Below are 18,996 nucleotides of genomic sequence, written 5' to 3'. Positions count from 1 at the left end.
CGCTCCGATGCAGAAGAGTGTGTGCATTTTTCATGTCAGTTACATAAAATATGTAAATGACGATGAATGCCCTTACAGCGGAAAACAAGTGATATGTAATCTTTATTTGACAGTTTTATAATTTAATTTATTTTTAGGACTATTTTTCTAACGTGATTATTTCTCCATTTAATATTATCGGGTCTTGAGAAGGAGAATAATTATATCACAAATTGTATCATAAATTTCCTTGACCAGATGATCAATTTGCTATTTATTTAAGACTAATTGTAAATCAGAAATGTAACAATTACTTAACACGTTCAAGCGTATTTTACGTGACTTTTCGCAAATTGAATTATTTTATACTCAAAGGAACAATAAAACGTTTATATTATAGTAGTAAATTTATAGTATTGAATTTTGCACGCAAATATAATACGTGACATATTTATTTGACTGTCGCTTCATGACGGTCACCGATGACCGATAAGGCGTAAACGGAAATCCCAATGTCGACCACCGGTGACACGGCGGTGATTATTGTGTTAATCCTTTTATTTGCTACATAACGACGTACAATGATCAAATTTCACTGCTTTTTGTTTTTATCCAATTTTATAAGACACTTGTGTCGGAATTCAATTTATTTACGTTTCACGTTTCACGTAAGCTCGTTATGAGTCGAGACACAATTCAAGGTAAACACGAGCTTGCATAAAAATATTCAATAATACTTGGAAATATCGCGAAAAGCGTAATAAGCACTCTGCTCGCTTATATCTACCGTTGCTTATTCATTCATTCGTTTGTTTGTACACTCAACCATTCACTTGTCTCAGTCACATGTTCGATCTATGGCGCATTTATTCGTTCGAGCCAGTCATGCACATTCTTTCCTCGTTATTTCATTAACTAAAATGCGACAAATGAAGTACGCGAAGTAACTTTATCTGCACGGACGTGTTATTTCTCAGCTCATTAAATTATATCGCGTCACAATATTGTCGTAAAGTGCATAAGTAAGCGATCGTTGGGGAAATATTGCGAAATAATTTAATTTCTTATTTAAAAATTGTTTTAATTGGCTGATGTGCAGAAATACAAATTATATGATACACTATGATGTTATTAGTTGACCGGTATCGAAAATGCACGCAATTAATGAAACTTCTTTTTCGTCGGCTTCATTCAATCTATATGCAAAAACAATTAAATTGCTTCCGGAGTATATTTCATTGCGCGCGCTCTTTGTCCTTCCTCTCTACTCGAGAGGCTTTTCAAGGAGGCATTCAAGGTACGACTGAGCGGAACACCAACTCGGCTATTTAGTCGGACCTTCCGAAAGAGAGAATTCCGTTTGTTGTCGGTAAGCCGACATTTAAAAATTATGAAAATAAATATATTAGTAAAAATAGAAAAAACAAGTATACACTGTTAAATTGGTATACCAACTGAGTATCTATAGTGTCAAATTATACTCAATTTGAATCGTTTTCAACCATTCCTATAGATTGCCACTGCTCCTACTCAACATATCATTAATTTAACTAAACCAATGTAGTTAAAATATTCGATGCACATGGTAGTTAAAAATAACAAAATGTTATTTAACTCAAGGTATTGATTTAAATTTCATTCTTTAATATTTAACAGTGTATCGACGAGTGAGATTTTTATCCGGGCATGATCTCGTAACATTTACGTCCCACGTGAAGAGGGAAGAAGGAAAAACAAATCGCGAATAAGCCGAGTAACTTTGACTACGGCCGCGCAAAAAGGGCGAAACGTGGGTGGTCCTATAAGGGTGCTGTTTCACGTAGCACCAAGCGGTCCGGCGTTAAGCCGGCCCGCGTCACCTAACGGGGTCGTTAAAATGACAGTAAATGCTTCAGCGGGTGCCGAAGCGGACGACGGACGGACGAGGAGTCATACGTCAAAATTAACGACCACCTACTCGCTGCGGTCCCGATTCTCCGCCGCGCATGGAACACGTTTCGTCCCTTCTTGTTAATTATCGACACTTCTCTCTCGCTCTCTTTGTTCGACTTCCGCAAGATTTAGGTTTCATTCGTCTCACTCCTCAATCTGATTTGGAGGCTCGCGCGAGCGATTTGATCCTTTCAAAAGCGCGAAACAATAAACGTCAGATTTTTCCGTTTCTTCCCCACGAGAGACGTGGTGGCTTTCGCAACTTGCTTGCATAATTACCGGAGCGAGATTGAATTGGCAACGATAAAAATTAAATTAATTACGATAGCAACAAAAATTAAATTAATGTCAACATTTCTTTAACATTTTTACGGTATCTTAAGATTGCTTTTGACTGATGTAAATGCAGCGTTATACTTCTTGTGGAAGCGAAACGGGTCTTTTTACCGGCCAGAAAAAAAAGGAAGAGGAAAGAGGACCGCGCGAGAGTGGTCCATTCACCGGCGGAATTGTTAATTATCGATGCTCTCGCATTTGCGCGCTTTTGTTCTCACCTCTCCTCTACCGCAAGTGTTCGTCCTCGCCGTGAAGAGCGCCCGAGAGCGCCTTAAAGAGCTCTCGTTTCAACGGCTGATGAAAATACTTAAGCGAAACCGCCGGCACGCGCCCGGCCCGGAGAGAAGAAATCGAGCATTCGGATACTATCTTTCGAATCAGATTTCCTCTTTCAATTATACCGTGCGCGTACGCGTGTACATTTATATCGCACACGGCGCTTCCCACGAGACGCGCGTGTAATTTTCAACACTATACAGGAATCTATTATTTTTTATGACGTTCGTTAAAGGGTTGAGTCTTTGGCCGCGCCGACGAATACTTTTCCGCGAACGTCGAATCGGTCAAGACGAAAAGCTCTTGCCTTTTGCCTTTTCGCTTTACGAAGAAAAGGTCCGTTGCAGATTGCACCTGGGCGAACTACTGTCTATTTCTGCGGCAGATCGTTATAGAAACAATCAACGCGAGTTTCTTCAACACGCATGCTTCTTCGAACGTATCGCAATTCCCAGCCCGCGCGGTCGTGATTCATTCGGACGGATTACTTTTCACGGAAGGAGTTGTTGCAAATTGCCGTCTGTCATTTTCCCGCAATCCTCTGTGCTTAATCATCGCGAGTCTCTTACTCGTGAAAAAGTAACGCTAATCCTGGTATGCTTCGGTAGATTTATCGAAACAACGTATATGATTATATTATTAAAAGGGACACTTTGATCAGGTTGAGAAAAACTCCATTAGAGAGAAGGTAACTTATCACGCGGACCACAAAAGAGTTGGATTTAACATACCCTGGTATTATTACGGGATTATCCGAGAGTAATTTCAACAAAACCGATTCTGTTTGCGGAGGAGTAGCGGCGGCGGTTTTAATCGCATATTCATTCGCGGACACGCGACTCCGCGAAATTTTTCTGATGCTAATTACGTCGCGGCTTTAACGTCGACCGTAAAAAAGAAGCTCAGGACCGAATGATCTTTCCTCGATGAAAGAGATATTCCACCGATTGTCGTTGTATTCTCCTCGTACATTGTTTCAAATTAATAGCTAATACGATTGCTAATTACTGCAATCAAAAATACGGAACACGAGTGATGTAAAATTATTGCACGGCATATAATAATTCTAACGGGATCTTGCATTATTTACGACATATTCGTCCATTACTGTCTTATGTCCGTGTTTGATATCGCTCATATTTTTCTTTTTTTATATATATTTCTATTGCATATTTTTTATGAGCGGGTGTTTACATAATTTTTAATTAAGATGACGTTTATATTATACCATTAATAGTGTAATGAACTACCTTTATGTTCTGCTTAAAAGATGAAGAAGAATAATTAACGTGACAAGTTATATGACTAATACATTACCTATTTAAGATTAATTATTAGCGTAAATAGCATTTTTGAACACACAAGCAAGCTTTGTAGCAACAACAACAAAAGTTTTTTCAGAAATAGAAAGATTTCCAATAATTTCTTATATTTATAGGTAAAAAATTAGGTTAATATAACTTCATGTGAATAAACACACATATTTAATCCTAATCAATTTAGTTCATTTTTACGCCTCAAATTACATGTCTGCAATCGAATTTATTTGTCACAGCAAGCATAATAATCTTACATCTTAGCGTCGCAGCATCGATCAAAACAACTTGCAACTTGGTTGCTTGACGTTCCCTAATTACTACGCGAATCTAATTACCTAATGATAAACTTAACAGATAAACGTCAATATCAGGCAGTAAACATAAATATTGATCATTGACTAAACTCGCGACCACGCATTGATCCATTTCTGCAAAGCTACGAGTTGAATTTTCTCGCTGCAATTACCATGCAAATTTCAAAAATCAATATCGTGCGTATGTGTGAACAATAATACATATAATATTATACTGAATAATAATCTCTTGCGTATTATATATTTATATATTTTTTTCACGATTTTAATATTCAATGATTTAATCATAACATCAGAGATGTTTTGATTTTTATTTTAGTACTTCCAACAGAAATACAATTACAAGAAAGTATTAAAGAAGAAAGATAGCAAAGCTTCTTTTATTCTGTTCAGTTTATAAATTTGAAAGATTGTCGTCGGAGAATCACGTTTGCGAGAATCGAGAGTCGACGATCATAATGATCATTGCGTATCCGCGTTCGGAATGATCATGTCTTATTTCGACCTTAATGTAACATATTTCGATACGATCGTGTCCGATGGTCGCGTGTAGCAGTAAGGAAACGTCAAACAGAATTTAATCGAGCAGAAGCTCGATATAGTAGCTCTTTCCCCCTCGCGTACGTACCCCTGTGCGATCAGCGCTCGAAGGCGGAACGTGCACACGCGGGGGTGTATCAAAGTGAGTACTCTTCGACCGTCGCCATGCATTGATCCGTTTGTCTCCTGGTGCTTTCAGTGAGCGGGAGGACGGGGACCGGCGGTGCGCCCCTTTACGGGCGCCTGGTGGCCGAGGAGCCCATGCCCTCCGCGGTATGCAGTGGGGCTGGTGCCGCGGGTGGCGGGGCTGTCGGCGGGGTTCCGCAGGAGACCCCCTCGGACATTCACGCCATGCAGGCCAGGATACCCCACAGGTTTCGCGATCCAGCGACGGCGCCCCTCAGGAAACTCAGCGTCGACCTCATCAAGACCTACAAGCACATCAACGAGGTAAGAACTGACGTTGTCGCGACTTTACCTGCGGAAGGCCGCGGGCTCCTGCCGCGCCGAGGCTTGCGCTGCGCGTTTTCTCGCGAATAATCCTTGTTTTTAAAACGTGTTATCAAATTTCTTATATCTTACGCCTACACTTAAATTATATATATGTATATGCTGTTATGTAGATTATTATCATTATTATTATTATTATTATTATTATTAATGGTTATCACGTCAAGAATTTTACGGTATCTATATACTAGGTATTCAAAGCGATGACAGATATATACAGGATTCCATCGCGCCGATAGCTTATCAGGCCGCACTGGTTAATTCTGTCTCTCATCCGTGTAAACTGTTTCAAGTTTTTCGAAGTTAGGAACAATCCTCTTTATTTCCAGGGAAGCGTATTCTGAGCTCTTGTATCGGCCAGGACGAGACGTCCGAAAATAAAGTTACCGTTGCATCGTTTGTTCAGGTATTTCCACGCTTCGTGTGAGGCGTGATGGATGGCTGGATATCTCTATATTTGGATTATGAGAAAATATCTTTATCGGTAATTGCCTACCTATTTATCGGCGACGGAGGATGAAGATGGTGGATTGGAAATTTTTGTCTTCCGACGTTTGTAGCATTTTTGATAACGAGAACCCTGCTAGCAGAGCTATCTATATACATATCTATATACATATTTATTACAGACAAATAAATGTCTAAAAATTTTTTATCTAGTAGTTGGAATATTATCTTAGACCTCGATTAATCTAATTTTATCGTGTAAATATTAGAAATGGTTATTTTGTTCTACTTGACATTGTAATTTACGATATGGTCAATTTATGCGATCTTTATCTTTCTCAATAATGCTCAACATTTTTTTCATTTTTCAAATATAGATACATATACTAAGATTATTTATAGATTTCGAATCGAATTTTTCGGATTAAAATTCATCAATCTTAGTCTTCTGCCAGAATATCCTCGTATCATGCTTAATACGTTTTCCCGTTGGGAGTTGATGTAGGCACCACTTATTGAAACACTAAATTGATAAGCGATTTGATCACAATTATCGAACCATATAATAAAAATAATATTGCGATAAAACCGAACGTTACAATTCAATCTTAGATTTCCGAACGAAAAGTATTCATTTGCGCAAGGACTGCGCGAATTGTTTATCTTCTGTTATCGATGCGATTATAACGTGCAAACGAATAAACAACGTCGCGAAATCATTATCAGATCGTGCGAAGAGTGGGAAGGGAAAAATTCACGGATCGCGATGGCTTGAGATTGTCGTATCTCGATTTTCACGATCTGCCGCCAAATTGGACCATCCCTCGGAAATGGTGCACGAAGAAAATATAGTGAAAAAATTACGATGAAATTTTTGTTATTCCGGAATATACTGACATCCCGGAATATACTGAACGGAAATTATATTTTTCTTTAAAAATATTACATATATTTTACGTCTTACAACAAAATAGCTAATTATTTGGATTATTTGGACTAACAACGAAGTCTTACTTATGAGTACACTTTCAGCGTATAAATTGTATATTTTATTATGTTTGAGGTAAAAATTACAATATCGTTATAGTAATTTTTAGATGTTAACAAAATTTGACATAGTTTAAATATTATTAACCCTTAACCCGCAAACGTTTTTTTGGCACCTTTATGCCGCAAACCTGGGTTATGACGTTTTTTTAAGTGTTAAAGGGCTGCAAAAAATCTGAAAAAATTCATGAAGGTGTTTCAAAGCTTCACTTTGAAATATCAATCATAAAATTATAAACAATTTAATTTTTTCACATAATTTGTATTTAAAAGTTACAACTACATTTGATTTTCGCCCGGACGAAAACGACCCAGGTTTGTGGGTTTGCGGGTTAAGGGTTATAAATATATCGTAAGTTTTCACATGTCAGTGTAGCACGATTCACAATAAAATTTCTTATAACGCGAATTGTAATTTTTACTAATGTAATATACGATATGTCCTCCGGAGAGACAGAAATAGGAATTGTGCCTACGCGAAGGAGAGATGACACAGTTCAGGGAGGACAGGAATCCGGTTGGATCGTGAGCAAACGTGGGAGGACACGAGTTCTAGAAATGCGCCTTATACGAAAAGCCGCCTGTTACATAGTCTGACTATTGCCGCTTCGCGGACATTTCATCTCGGTCTCGTAACGTCGATGACGCGTCGGAAGGCTCCGATCGACGGATATCACCGGTGACTTTAGACCGCAGCGCCGATAACGCGCGCTGAGTAATCGGGGATTGCCGAGCGATCTTGCATTATTCGACTAATCCTGTCTTCCGATTAGACAATTGCGTAACGTACGTTCGAGATAGACGATCGCGATCCTCGAGAAAAAAAACCGGATCAAGCGACCGAGCGCTAACAAACAATTAACCCGCTTCAATCGCAGTGCCTTCAAATTTCTTGCTCTTATTCGAGCAAGTTGTTCGTTCAGGTTTGCTCGCGCTCGCCCGTTGGCTCGATCCGAATCCGGCTGTAAGCGAACGACGATTTCGCATTCACGACGGACGAATTGTATCGACGAACGAGCTTTCGGCTCGCATCTCGAGCTGATAAAACGCGCGGCGCGCTATCACGTCATCGAAGCCGTGCATTTTATCGGCGCGTTACGAGAGGCAACGGTGTGACGCGTCATCAATCGTCGGGTGATTACGTAGTCCTCGACGAGACGACGCCGCGATTAATCCATAACGATATATACGCGCGCGATCGATCGGGGGCCGCGATCGAAGAGCAATAAAGCGGGAGGTGGGGAACCGTCGCCGTCGGTATTTATGGATCGACGACGATATACGGCAATTATGCGGAATGCGAGGAGTCCATCGTCGCGGCTCTGTACCTTCTACGTTTGTCGATTCTTCGAATTCTTCGCGGATAAATCATTCACCGATTCAATCACATTGCGCGAGGCGCGAGGCGCGGGCTCGTCACGTGGCACCGCACGGTTATTGAACGAGACGGGCAAATGGGCACACGCTGATCGCGCGGGACAGGGAGGAGGGCCATTTCTCGAAAATTGTTGAAGGTGTTTCGAAAATGGGGTGGCTATGGAGCGCAATGAGGTCAAATGCCTCGTACTCTGCCTTATTGAAGGCAGTTTTAGTAATTTCGAAAAGTGGTAATTTTCGCCCGACTGGCGTGTGCTTCTTCCAGGTCATTCCATACGTCAATATATCGCGCATCACGTATCCGAAGAACACCGAACTCCTTTCGCTAAAATTTCGCAATTTTATATTCGTACCGCGTATTCTTATGATGACTAATAGACTCAGACTCAGATTTCTATCGTAGTCAAGTCTATCTTAAAATTAATTCAATGCGGCTTTATTACGTCCGGAAACCTTAATCAAGAGACTCCTTATTTTTCATTGCGTTACGATTAACGACAAACTGACGCAGTTATTGACGACAAAGTTATCGGGGATAATAGCCCGTTTCAAAACTTTCGCGTCGCGCGTTTCTCTTGGTCGACCGGACACGTCGATCGATCGCCGCGCGAACCCGGTCAAAAACCCGGGTTCCCCAACGAAGCGACGCGAGATTCGCGCTTGGTAACCCAAGTGGCCGGCCGCGAAGCCATTAACACGTCTCGAGTGGTAACTGATAAGTGGTAAGAAGAAGGCCGCGAAAAGTAAAGGAGGATAACGGTAGAGGGAACGAAAGAGAGAAAGATCGACGAGGTGACCGGGGGGAGGGAGGGGGGAGAAAGGTGAAAGAAGAAGAAGCGCGTGCCGGAGCCAGAGGGGGCCGGGGGCACCCGGGGGGGCGGAGTATGGGAGCCTGTAGCTCGTTCGGTGCATTCCAGTGGTATGAGGTCCGTCGACGCCGGAATCCTGCATATCCGTGGATGCAGGTCGACTAGCTATGCACTTAGGTGCCAGCCGTGCCGACTCCGTGCCGGTCCATGGCGGTGCGGTCTCTCCGAGCGGCCGGTTCGCACCGATTATTCGTGGTATCATGAGTTCCGGGAAAAAAAAGACCGGATATTAACCACCCTCTTCCGCCGCCTTCTCGCGAAAAATTCGGCGCGCGTTTTATTTTGTCGCGGTCGTCCTTATCGCGGTCGCCTTCAGACGTCTTTTTGTTTACAGTTTATGTTTTGGGGATTTTCATTTGCTGTACAGAATCATTTTCTATAGCAATTTAAAGTGTATATCGCACGTAGAGATCTGTAAGAAAATTTTGATCTTTAAAATTTTCACGCCACTCACGAAAGTCTTTAACGTCACTCGTCTTTGGCTCGATTGCAGTCAAAACTGATCGATTTCCGAACTGAATATTAGGTTTCGACAAAAGTGTCATTATTGGAGAAGATATAAGAATCACCTGAAATCCGCCGCCGTGCGGCGGTAATTTTTGCCGCGAACCGAGCGAGGGCCGATGGGGCGATCTCTCGTCGTGAACCTGTTGCTTGTTCCGACGTTGTAATTTTTATGACGGTGCCGAGGCACGGTGAGCACGGATAATGACGGATTTAGGCGGACGCTGGAGATTCCGATCTATAATGAACGCGTTATAATGGAGGGGCGGCTCTGCCCACTACCGTGCGCGATGCAGCGCGCGATGATCGATAAAAACGCAAACGATTTACGCCCTAACGTTATGTTTCGAGCCGCTGAATATTTCATACACGGTTATTTCCAGCAACGCCACGGTAATATCGCGGCAAAGTATTTATGATCGCCGTGCATTACCGCGATATTTAGTATTAACCCCATGCATCTGAGCACATCGTTAAGGAATGCAAACAGAATTTTTTCCCTCCCTGTGCCATCATAATAAGCGTAACGACGCGGAAAGCGATTTCTAAATTACAAATGTCGCGCGCGCAAATTGGGGTCACGCGCGCGCGCCTTCATACATGTATCTTATTTATACCTAATGAAACGTAAAGATGATAGTTATTCATTCCCACCTTCTCTTTTATTTTTACGGATCGCTTGATCAAACCGTTTTCTCCTTTTTTGTCTTTCACGAGAGAAAATGGATTTGATTGGATGCCATTTTGTGTAATGTAACTTGAAATGGCGGAAAAATAAAAACACCCTTTTTTATAAATCGACCCCAAGCTATCGATCAAGCCTACTTAGAACTTGGTCCGTTCACTCGTTATCGAGATCTCAACATCTCGAGTACTCGCAACTCGTCGCGTCGCGTAAAAGAGTCACGGGTGCGGTCTCGCTTCGCGTGTACTTGGCGCGAGACACTATACCGTGTCTCTTGATATTCGGGGTGAATAAGGGGACCGAGGTGGTCGGGGATTTCGTTAAAGTTGAAACCGTATAGGTATTCCGTCGCCGCGTCTATCCCGGAGTCAGAATTATCCCTCGTGAACATCGTGCGACGTAATATACGCGGACAAATAGAGAACACTTCGAATCTCCGACTCGGCGCGCACCGAGTCGGGAAAGCCAATAAAGTCAATTCGCGCGGCGGAGAACAATGGACAAGACCGCGAAATATTTAACATATATACGAGAGAAGCGCGCCGTCTGTCTTCTCCCGCACCGTGTAGCCGAGCCGGCACTTTGTTTCACGAGTTTGCGAGATCGAAGCGATGTGCGAGCTCGTGTTGCGAGACAGACGCGGAAAAGGAGCAAGACGCGGGTAGAAAAATAGTCTGAGAGTTCTTTCTCTCTCTCTCTTTCTCTTTCTCTTTTTTTTTGCTTCCTTTCTCTTTCCGGCAGTTCTCGGAATGGGCCGATGTCTTTCATCGAGGGGCACGATGCGCCACTCCCTAAAAGTTTGCGCTCTCTCCCTGCAGAATCTATAATATCACCCTTTGAAAAGTCACCGTAGAAAATTACGCCGTGAACCACTTTCGCAAAATGATATTTTAGCTTTATTATCGATCGCGTTCTAATCCTGGCCACGCTATCGCCGTCAAATTCAAATCGCGCAATTTCACACTGAACAAAAATTTATATACACTGGGCAGACTTATATTGATATACTTGGCTTATACATGTGAACCAGTTATTTGTAAAAGTAGTGTGAAACCAGTAAAGCCGAAATCTTGTTTCAAATCGATATATGATACATGTGATGTACACGTTGAAATTATAATCAAGCCCCACCAGCTTGCATTTTGTCGGTTATTTTTGAAATATGGAAAGTGGCTCATTTACATGAATTCGCTACGTATTAAAATTTATGTTCGACATAATGCGCTGTTTTATGTTGTTTTAGAGTACGCCAGTATTTTTTATGCCTTAATAATTTATTAAATTTATTAATAATCGAAGAATTTAAAATATATATACACATATCACATGAAGCAATAACTTTGCGGAACGCGACTTGCTACTGCCGGATCGTATCGAGAAAAATCATTGTGAGAGAATGCGTAGCTCTCGTTGAAAATCGGTTAACATGAAACGCGCTTAAGTTTGCGGCTTCCGGCCCAGTGCGCGAGGAATAAGCCTGAATTATACTCACACTATTTTGGATTTTGCTTCGGTGAGCCACAACGTGGAATCGGGCAGCGGCGCCGGTTAAATTTAAATTCAAACGGCGTTTAAATTTGAAATTAAATCGGTTGCAACCTGACCCGGGGGTCGTGGGTCGAAAGTGCAACCACCGCGCGTCCTTTCGGAGCGCGGCTCGTTGGCGACTCCTTCCTTACCGTCCGATATCGTACTCGCCCGTTAGTTGCGCGAAAACAGAAATTATCTACGTACATACGTACAATAGCGATGATAATTCGTTAATAAAAAAAAAGAAGAAAATTTTCCGACGCTCTTGGAAATAGGTACGTCAGTTGTAAGAACGGCATGTGTTGTTCCGAAAAAGATCGATGTTGCGGGCGTTGACTCGAACGTTCGGCCATTGACACATTTTCGTCTTACGTCGCGAGGTGGCAATTTGCAGAATAAACGTCGTATCGTACTCCGTGGTACACGATGAAAAAGCGGGAGAGAGAAAGAGAGATATATATATATATATATATCACAGGTTGCGCGTTTAAGTTAAGGGACGGCAACGACGAGGAATCGAATCCCATCGCTCGAGGCGCTCGTCAGAATAGCTTCGCGAATAATTAAAGACGACCCAGATGCCGTCCGCTCGTCTCGTGTGTACGTACGTAATGTCCCGCGCTGTACTGGAGGCTGCACTCAGCAGAGGAGACTCGTCGAATTCGGTGCGCTTGCACCGACGCGTCGGGAGAACCTCGCCAATCCGCGAAGTTTGATTCTAATGAAACCCTTACACAGTATCCATAGAGTGAAGGGTCTAATACAAACAACGAAGTTATTCACCGCGATAAAAAATAATAACGATAAAAGCGGAAAGGATCATCGATGCTTAAGGACGCGTTGAAAGATATTCTACATTAAGGCTTTGTCTTATGCATATCGCAAAGCGCAACGGCGCGAGGGCAGGAGCAACCTTTGAAGGTGCTTTCTCATCTTCTACGAAATCCTTGGTGATGTTTAGCCTGTTTCGACAGTGTGCGCGCGCGTGTATTCGCCACGCCATAATGCGGGAGAGATATTCAAGGACTCCGACCGAATGTGCCGAAAGAAGATGCGGGAATCGGGTTGAGACTGCGTGAGATTAAAGGCCTCCGCCAGGGAATTAGCGGCCGCGCTTCAACAACGCCGTAACCAGTCAGTTTTGCACCCGGAACGAGATACTACCGCTTCCCTTCTTGTACTTCTCGTATGCATTTGATACTATACTTTGCGAGGAATCTTAAAATTTCTCATTTCCCATTTCTTTCGACAGTAATTAAAATAAAATGCTCTCTTTTAACTCATTACAACTTCTTTAGCTTGTAGGCAAATCTTTAATATGAAAGTTGATGTCTCTAATTGAAGTGAGAAATTCCTTTGTACGATTTCATTTGTTTAAGTTTATTTGCTCTCGTTTTTGGAAATACTTTTGAAATAATACAGAAGAGTATTGAATGATTGTATACTGAATAATGGTATAGAATAACTTAACTATAGAGCAGTTTTATTTTAACGTCTCCTCTATTTTAATCTCACATAACTTGTTTCTAACAATGTATATAAATAACACTATATATATATATAAATAGAGAACAACGATCTAATTAATAATTACATAATGATTATTTTAAAGTAAGATTTTTCTTTAATTTCCGTAAGAAATGGAATTTGCAAAATATTACTTGCAAAGTTTGTAAATGTTTAGCATAATCGGGTACGAGAGGCGCAATAAGAACTCATAAAAAAAATTGAGTCAGCAATACGATGTAATATCCTCGTCTTAAATAGAGCGAGAAGGGAATCGAAAATTTTTGCAATTTCTCCGCCGGTCACGGTTGAGCGATCACTCATTTAAGTAATACAACACAATATTTCAACGCTATCCATCTTAATTCATATATTAAATATACTTTTCCGCCGCAAGTAATCTTCAATAGCGTTATATCTAAATTTCAATATGTACTTAATCCTATCTCGCGATTTACTCGTTTTATCGTTCGAAAGGGCATCTTGCAGCAAGAGGTCTTCCTGTTGTATAAAATACCCGATAAGAAAACGCGAAAAGTATAAAAGCAAATGTATAAAAATTAATGTATCTCATTATATATTTATAATATTATCTATTATAAATATATAATTAAATAAGATTCATGAATTTTTAATTATATAATAAATATATTTTGCTTTAGACAATAAATGATATAAGCAGAATATTAGACGAAAAATTTATTGAACTGCTTCTATAAATAACAGCTGTGTATAGTCGCGATAAAAATATCGTTAGATAATAAGATAATACAAGAGGCTGGAATCTCGGAGCGAAAGGATCGCGGCAAGAAACGCGAGGACAAGTTCCGGAAAATCACGTAAAATATGCATGCACGTCGCAGTCGCGCTATTCAAAGTGAAACGCCGCGAAAGAGGGAAGGAGAGAAACGAGCGATCTCCGGGAACCTGCGTCGCGCGTGAAATTCGACGTAAGTAGGTTACAATAAAGTCTCGCTTGTGTCCGCCGATGAGCTTGATGTGCAACTAAGCGTTACGCGTTTTACGTGCGCCTCGGCGCAGAGCGCGGCAAGGGGACCCGGGGCAGCCCCCTTCGCGGCTGCTTTCTTGCTTCGTGTCGCCTGCCCGTGAAAGTCCGCCCTGATTTTACCCGATCTCGCCGGGATCTCGCGACGGCACGGCGGTTTCGTCCCCCCTTTACAAAGGGACGGCGAATACAGTTAGTCCACCGTTTTCAAGCCCCCTCCTACTCCCTTCTTCCGCGTGACCAATTCTCGGCCTTGTCGGCCTTGAAACTTCGATCTACTACTCTCTAGTCGTCCACGTCGATGATCGAAAAACGAAGGGTCTCGGCGAAACTTTCGTCTTCCCCAAAGATTCCTTCGAAGTATAAAGAATATATAGTCCGGGATGTGACTATAGCTTCTTTCTCGTTTCGTAAAGTCGATCGCGTCTCGCTCGTGCGGTTTAGTTCAGGAAAAAAAAACCATTCTTGAGAATTATTTACAGGTGTATTTTTTCTCCGTAAAGGAGAATGCGGCTTGTGTAACTTCGGCATCGGAATATCGCTTATCGCGACCTCGTAAGACACTGTTTAATTTTCTAAATCGAGATATCGCGAGTTAAGGTGTCTCTCAATGTCGCGGGGCATCGGACTATCAAAATTCAAAGTATCGAAAAAAAGAAAATAAAGACAGCAAAAAGAAAATAATGACAGCTCAACAACGGGCGAAGCACACGCCTCGCTCCAGATTATTTTCGCGATCCCCCTTTTTTTACCCCCTTTTCCCGGCCGAATCTACTCACGCCGCTAGTTAGAGGCGACGCGACGGTCGAGTTTATTTTTTGAGGATTCGCGCCGCGGTCAGTGGTGCACGCGCGTCAGACGCGTTGCCTCGCGGAATAAATCATACAGCCGCGGCAACCGCGACGAAGGGGGGAATGTGGAGGAAGGAAGAGGCGGAGGAGGATACGAGAGAAGAGGAGAAGAAGGCTTTAATTTATCACGCGCCGCTCTCGCGGTCGCTATGATAAATTAAAGCTCGCTCGCGCTCAGATTTTCAAAATCCGCTCCGAGACGACGCGACGCGACGCGAAAAAGGAGACGCTTTTCAACGCGCGCGCAATAATTACCCACGCGGAATTACCTACAACCTGCAACTTCTAAGCCATTGTCCATTCTGATCTCGTCCGACAGTAATTTCGCTCTCGAGCGGGTTAAGCACGACGCAGAGCGCGGCGTGACGCGGCGCGACGCCCGAGACTTGTCTCTCGCGTTTGCCTGCCTGCCTGTCTGTCTGTCTGTCTGCTTGTCTGTCTGTCTTTTTCTCCTCGTGTCTCTCCCTCCCTCTCGGTTCGTTCCTCTATCGGCTCTCTGTCGTCTGGCCGTGCCGAAACTTTCCGTTGACCGTTGCTCAAGCTCGGTGACTCAGAAACGGGCCGCGGTGCCGCAGGCCCGAGCCAATGTTTTTCGGCGCCCTGCGCGTCGCGGAATAATCTCGAGCTCGACTCTGCATTCTCAGTTCGTTCGAGAGACGACTTTGAATTGGCGAACAGAGCTTGCTATTTTTAAAAAGAATCTTTTTTAGGAACAAGACAAGTTTCGCCGTGTGCGAACGTATCTTTTTACTCAGCATGCAATTCTGTGTGAAAAAATGCCATTCTAATTTTATTCTCGGTATAGAAAATATGATAATAGACACTCACTAATTTCTAATGTACGAGGAGCACAAACGTAAGATGATTTTCTGCTCTTCGAGATCGGTTTAAAAAATCCGAGGAGAAATGTTTTGCGTGCGCAATTCCAATTTTGAATATCCTGCGATTTGAAGAGGTGGATCGACCGCAAGTAGCTAAATTTGCGTTTATGATGACGATGGGACATGTTGCGCGTGACAGTCTCGGCGAGGCTCCGTCTTGCGACCGTCTTGGTTCGCGAGAGGCGAGAGAAGGCAGAAGAATGAAGAATGGCACGTAAGCGACGCTCCGGAAGGTCGCGAAACGGCCGTCGCGTCGCCGCCGCTGGCTTTCTCGCTCGTTTCGTCTGTCACTTCATTCATGACTCGGCTGATCACGTCCCTTCTATCTACCTCGCCCCCTCGCTCCCCCCGTCCGCTTCCTCTTTCCTCTCCCTCTCCTTCCAGGGTCGGACCGTGGTCGACGAAGTCGCCGGGCGGTCGTTCCGGACGCTGTTCCGTTAACCCCTTCGCAGAACACCGGAAAGATATTTTACAGTGGCCATATATAGGATATCCCGCCGTCCATAATCTGCTTTTGTACGTATCGATGTACGAATTAGGCGATGACTGAACTTTGGAGTTTGCTCGCGGACAGCCCAACGACATTGTTACAATAAGCGAAGCGTAATATACAGTTTTGCTGACAGTTCAATGAATAAACAATGAAATTAATGATACACGAAATTTCTACAGTTTTCTTGAGTCGAAAAGTCTGGCAAAAAGGAGATTGAGACAGTATATACACGTCGGTAGGTAACGTTTCTCATCGAACGACTTGTTGAATATAATGAAAGTATGAGAAGGGTAAAAGCAAAGCGTTCTCTACTTTCCATCGGACGGATGGTCTCATTCAGAGTCATTTTCTTGGAGGTGTCGAGAGAAATTAATTTTCTACAACTTTGTGGTCTTCGACATTACATGACAAATGAATCCCAAATATAAGTCTGCTCCACGCATCTCTCGCATCGAGGCGCGTAAATTTCATTCGCGTCCTTAGTTCGTGAGAAGCTCATTTTCTATTTCCAACTGTTAGATAAGAATACCGATATCTGTTTTTCGAGAGGAGAGAGATTCGAGGTGAACTCGAGGAATCTAAATTGTAATCACACGAGAAAAGTTGCCTTCTTCTTGGCGCCTTGTCTTATCGAAGTACACGGGTATCGAGATACCTCGGGTCGGCCCTGCCTTCCCCTTATCTATCTTATCTGTTCTTTCCGATCCTCTCGCTATCTCGCTCCCTCTTTCTCCCGTCCTTCTCGCTCTCCTCGCTCTCTCTATCTCTTTTCTCGCATTCTCTGCATCCTGGATCGTACGGCATTCGTCTCGGCGAGGTGGATATTCATAACGGCTTCGCAGTCGTCCGATGACGTGGCGTTCCTCGTCGTTTCTCCTTCTTCTTCCTCTCTCCATTCTCCTTCGATAACTCTCCGCGGCAAAAAATATACGTGCCATCATCCCGCGACGACGTTCCCTTGCACTTGGATGCCTATAGATGGTCCATTCTCGCGAGAATGCCGAAGGGAGACGAGTGTACGGCGCGGTTTTATTCGTAATCTGTGGGAGTTTCCGGGAGATTCACGATTACAGGATTCAGGATAATACGAAAATTGAAGAAGAGAAACGCGCGCACGTTTCAGTCCATCGTGAACGAGCCTTGTGACAGAGAAACAAAATAGCGACCGTAATAGCAACTTGATAGGATTCATTCAAGACAAAACGTAAACTTATTGATGAATATTAGATAAATAATATGGAATAATTTTCCTCGTTGAGTAACCGAAACTAAACTCGGCGAGTTTCTTCTGCACTCGTATCATAAACAAACTCGTAAAATCAGTGTGGAACGAAAGGAAGGGAGGCATTCCTTCGTCTGCAGAGCTATACGTGCGTAACGTCACTCGAGGATAAATCTTGGCTCGAGCAACACTTTCGAGAGATCTGTATATTAATTCTAGATGTATAGACTTCGCTAACGCACTGGCGGAGTTAAATCAAGTTGCTTCTCGGGGTAGCTTCTCCGCGAAAATCGGCCGTTCCCGAGATACTTTTCGCGTTGTTAAGTATACCACGTCGTCGTCGTCGCAATCGCCTGATTTCCGCGACATCTTAATTCGCCCGCGAAATGTTTGTCAGGCGAATAATCTTGGTTCCTCGTATCTCTATCGCCGCGAAAATGATATCGTTTTCGGCACGCGAGCATCTCCGATATCAAGTCCCTCTCTCTCTATCTTCCTGCGCGTTTCTGAAATAAAAACGTCAGCCGTAGCCGTTGCGTCATGTTAAACACTTAGATGCTCGCGGGTAATATTTTTTATTCGCAGAGAAAGGTAACAAGCTGGAAAAATGAAGGTGGAATGCAACGCTAACTGTCGCTATGACGTTGCTCGCGCTGGAATTTATGCCGACTCGTCATCGTCCAGTCAGCTGACGATGCGATCGCGTTATGTGGCTTCTCGGCGCGCGCGAGTCCATCGAGCGCCCGCCGCTTTCTAGGTTCCCCAGCACACGACGACCGACGGGTGCGACGCACTCGCGGCTATATTCCGCCGCTGTGTGCCGATCCGGCGCATGAACGCGATTTATAAATAACTCGCCGAGACCCCCTTTCGCGAACAAAAGTCGCGAAGTCGTACGCAAAAGCGGAAGTTCATTAAGCGGGAAAGGCGCGGGAAAAGCGTTTCGCTCGAGGAGAAAGAGAGAGAGAGAGAGAGAGAGATCGTAGCGCGTTTTCCTCGTCGTCGCTTACGAACGCGTGACTCGACAATAGGAACGATACCGATGTTCAATAATACCTTAATAAATCATTTCCATGCGCGCGTGGTTGAAAAAGTTTTACAGGCTTTCTCCTGAAAGAGTGTCGATGTCCTCTCGGACGTCCTTCCACGTTTCTGGAATAATTGCGAATAAAAGTTCCAACATTTTTTAGAGATCTAGAAGAAATAACGTAAACATTGTACCTTTTAGGTATATTTTTACACTGCCTGTAAATATTTTCAGCCACATTTGTGGAATTTTGTCGTGAAAAGCTCTAAACTCTCTTTACGCTAGAAACGCTTTGTGTCTCGCGCTTTTAAAATAGTTATTTATATTTCTTCACATCTTCAGATT

At 43.1% G+C, this 18,996-nt stretch overlaps 1 protein-coding gene across 1 annotated transcript in view; it reads left to right on the top strand.

Annotated features, from left to right (window-relative positions):
* Mnb (minibrain) overlaps positions 1 to 18,996 on the top strand; it is a 79,487-nt gene that overhangs the window by 43,808 nt on the left and 16,683 nt on the right. Inside the window, exon 3 of the mRNA XM_071776788.1 lies at positions 4,896 to 5,146. Coding sequence (XP_071632889.1) covers positions 4,896 to 5,146 — 251 coding nt within the window. The remainder of the gene's footprint in view (positions 1 to 4,895; positions 5,147 to 18,996) is intronic.

This window comes from Temnothorax longispinosus, chromosome 4 (genome assembly GCF_030848805.1).
Source record: "Temnothorax longispinosus isolate EJ_2023e chromosome 4, Tlon_JGU_v1, whole genome shotgun sequence".
Classification (NCBI taxonomy): Eukaryota; Metazoa; Arthropoda; class Insecta; order Hymenoptera; family Formicidae; genus Temnothorax; species Temnothorax longispinosus.
This window is presented reverse-complemented; position numbering and strand designations above follow the sequence as displayed.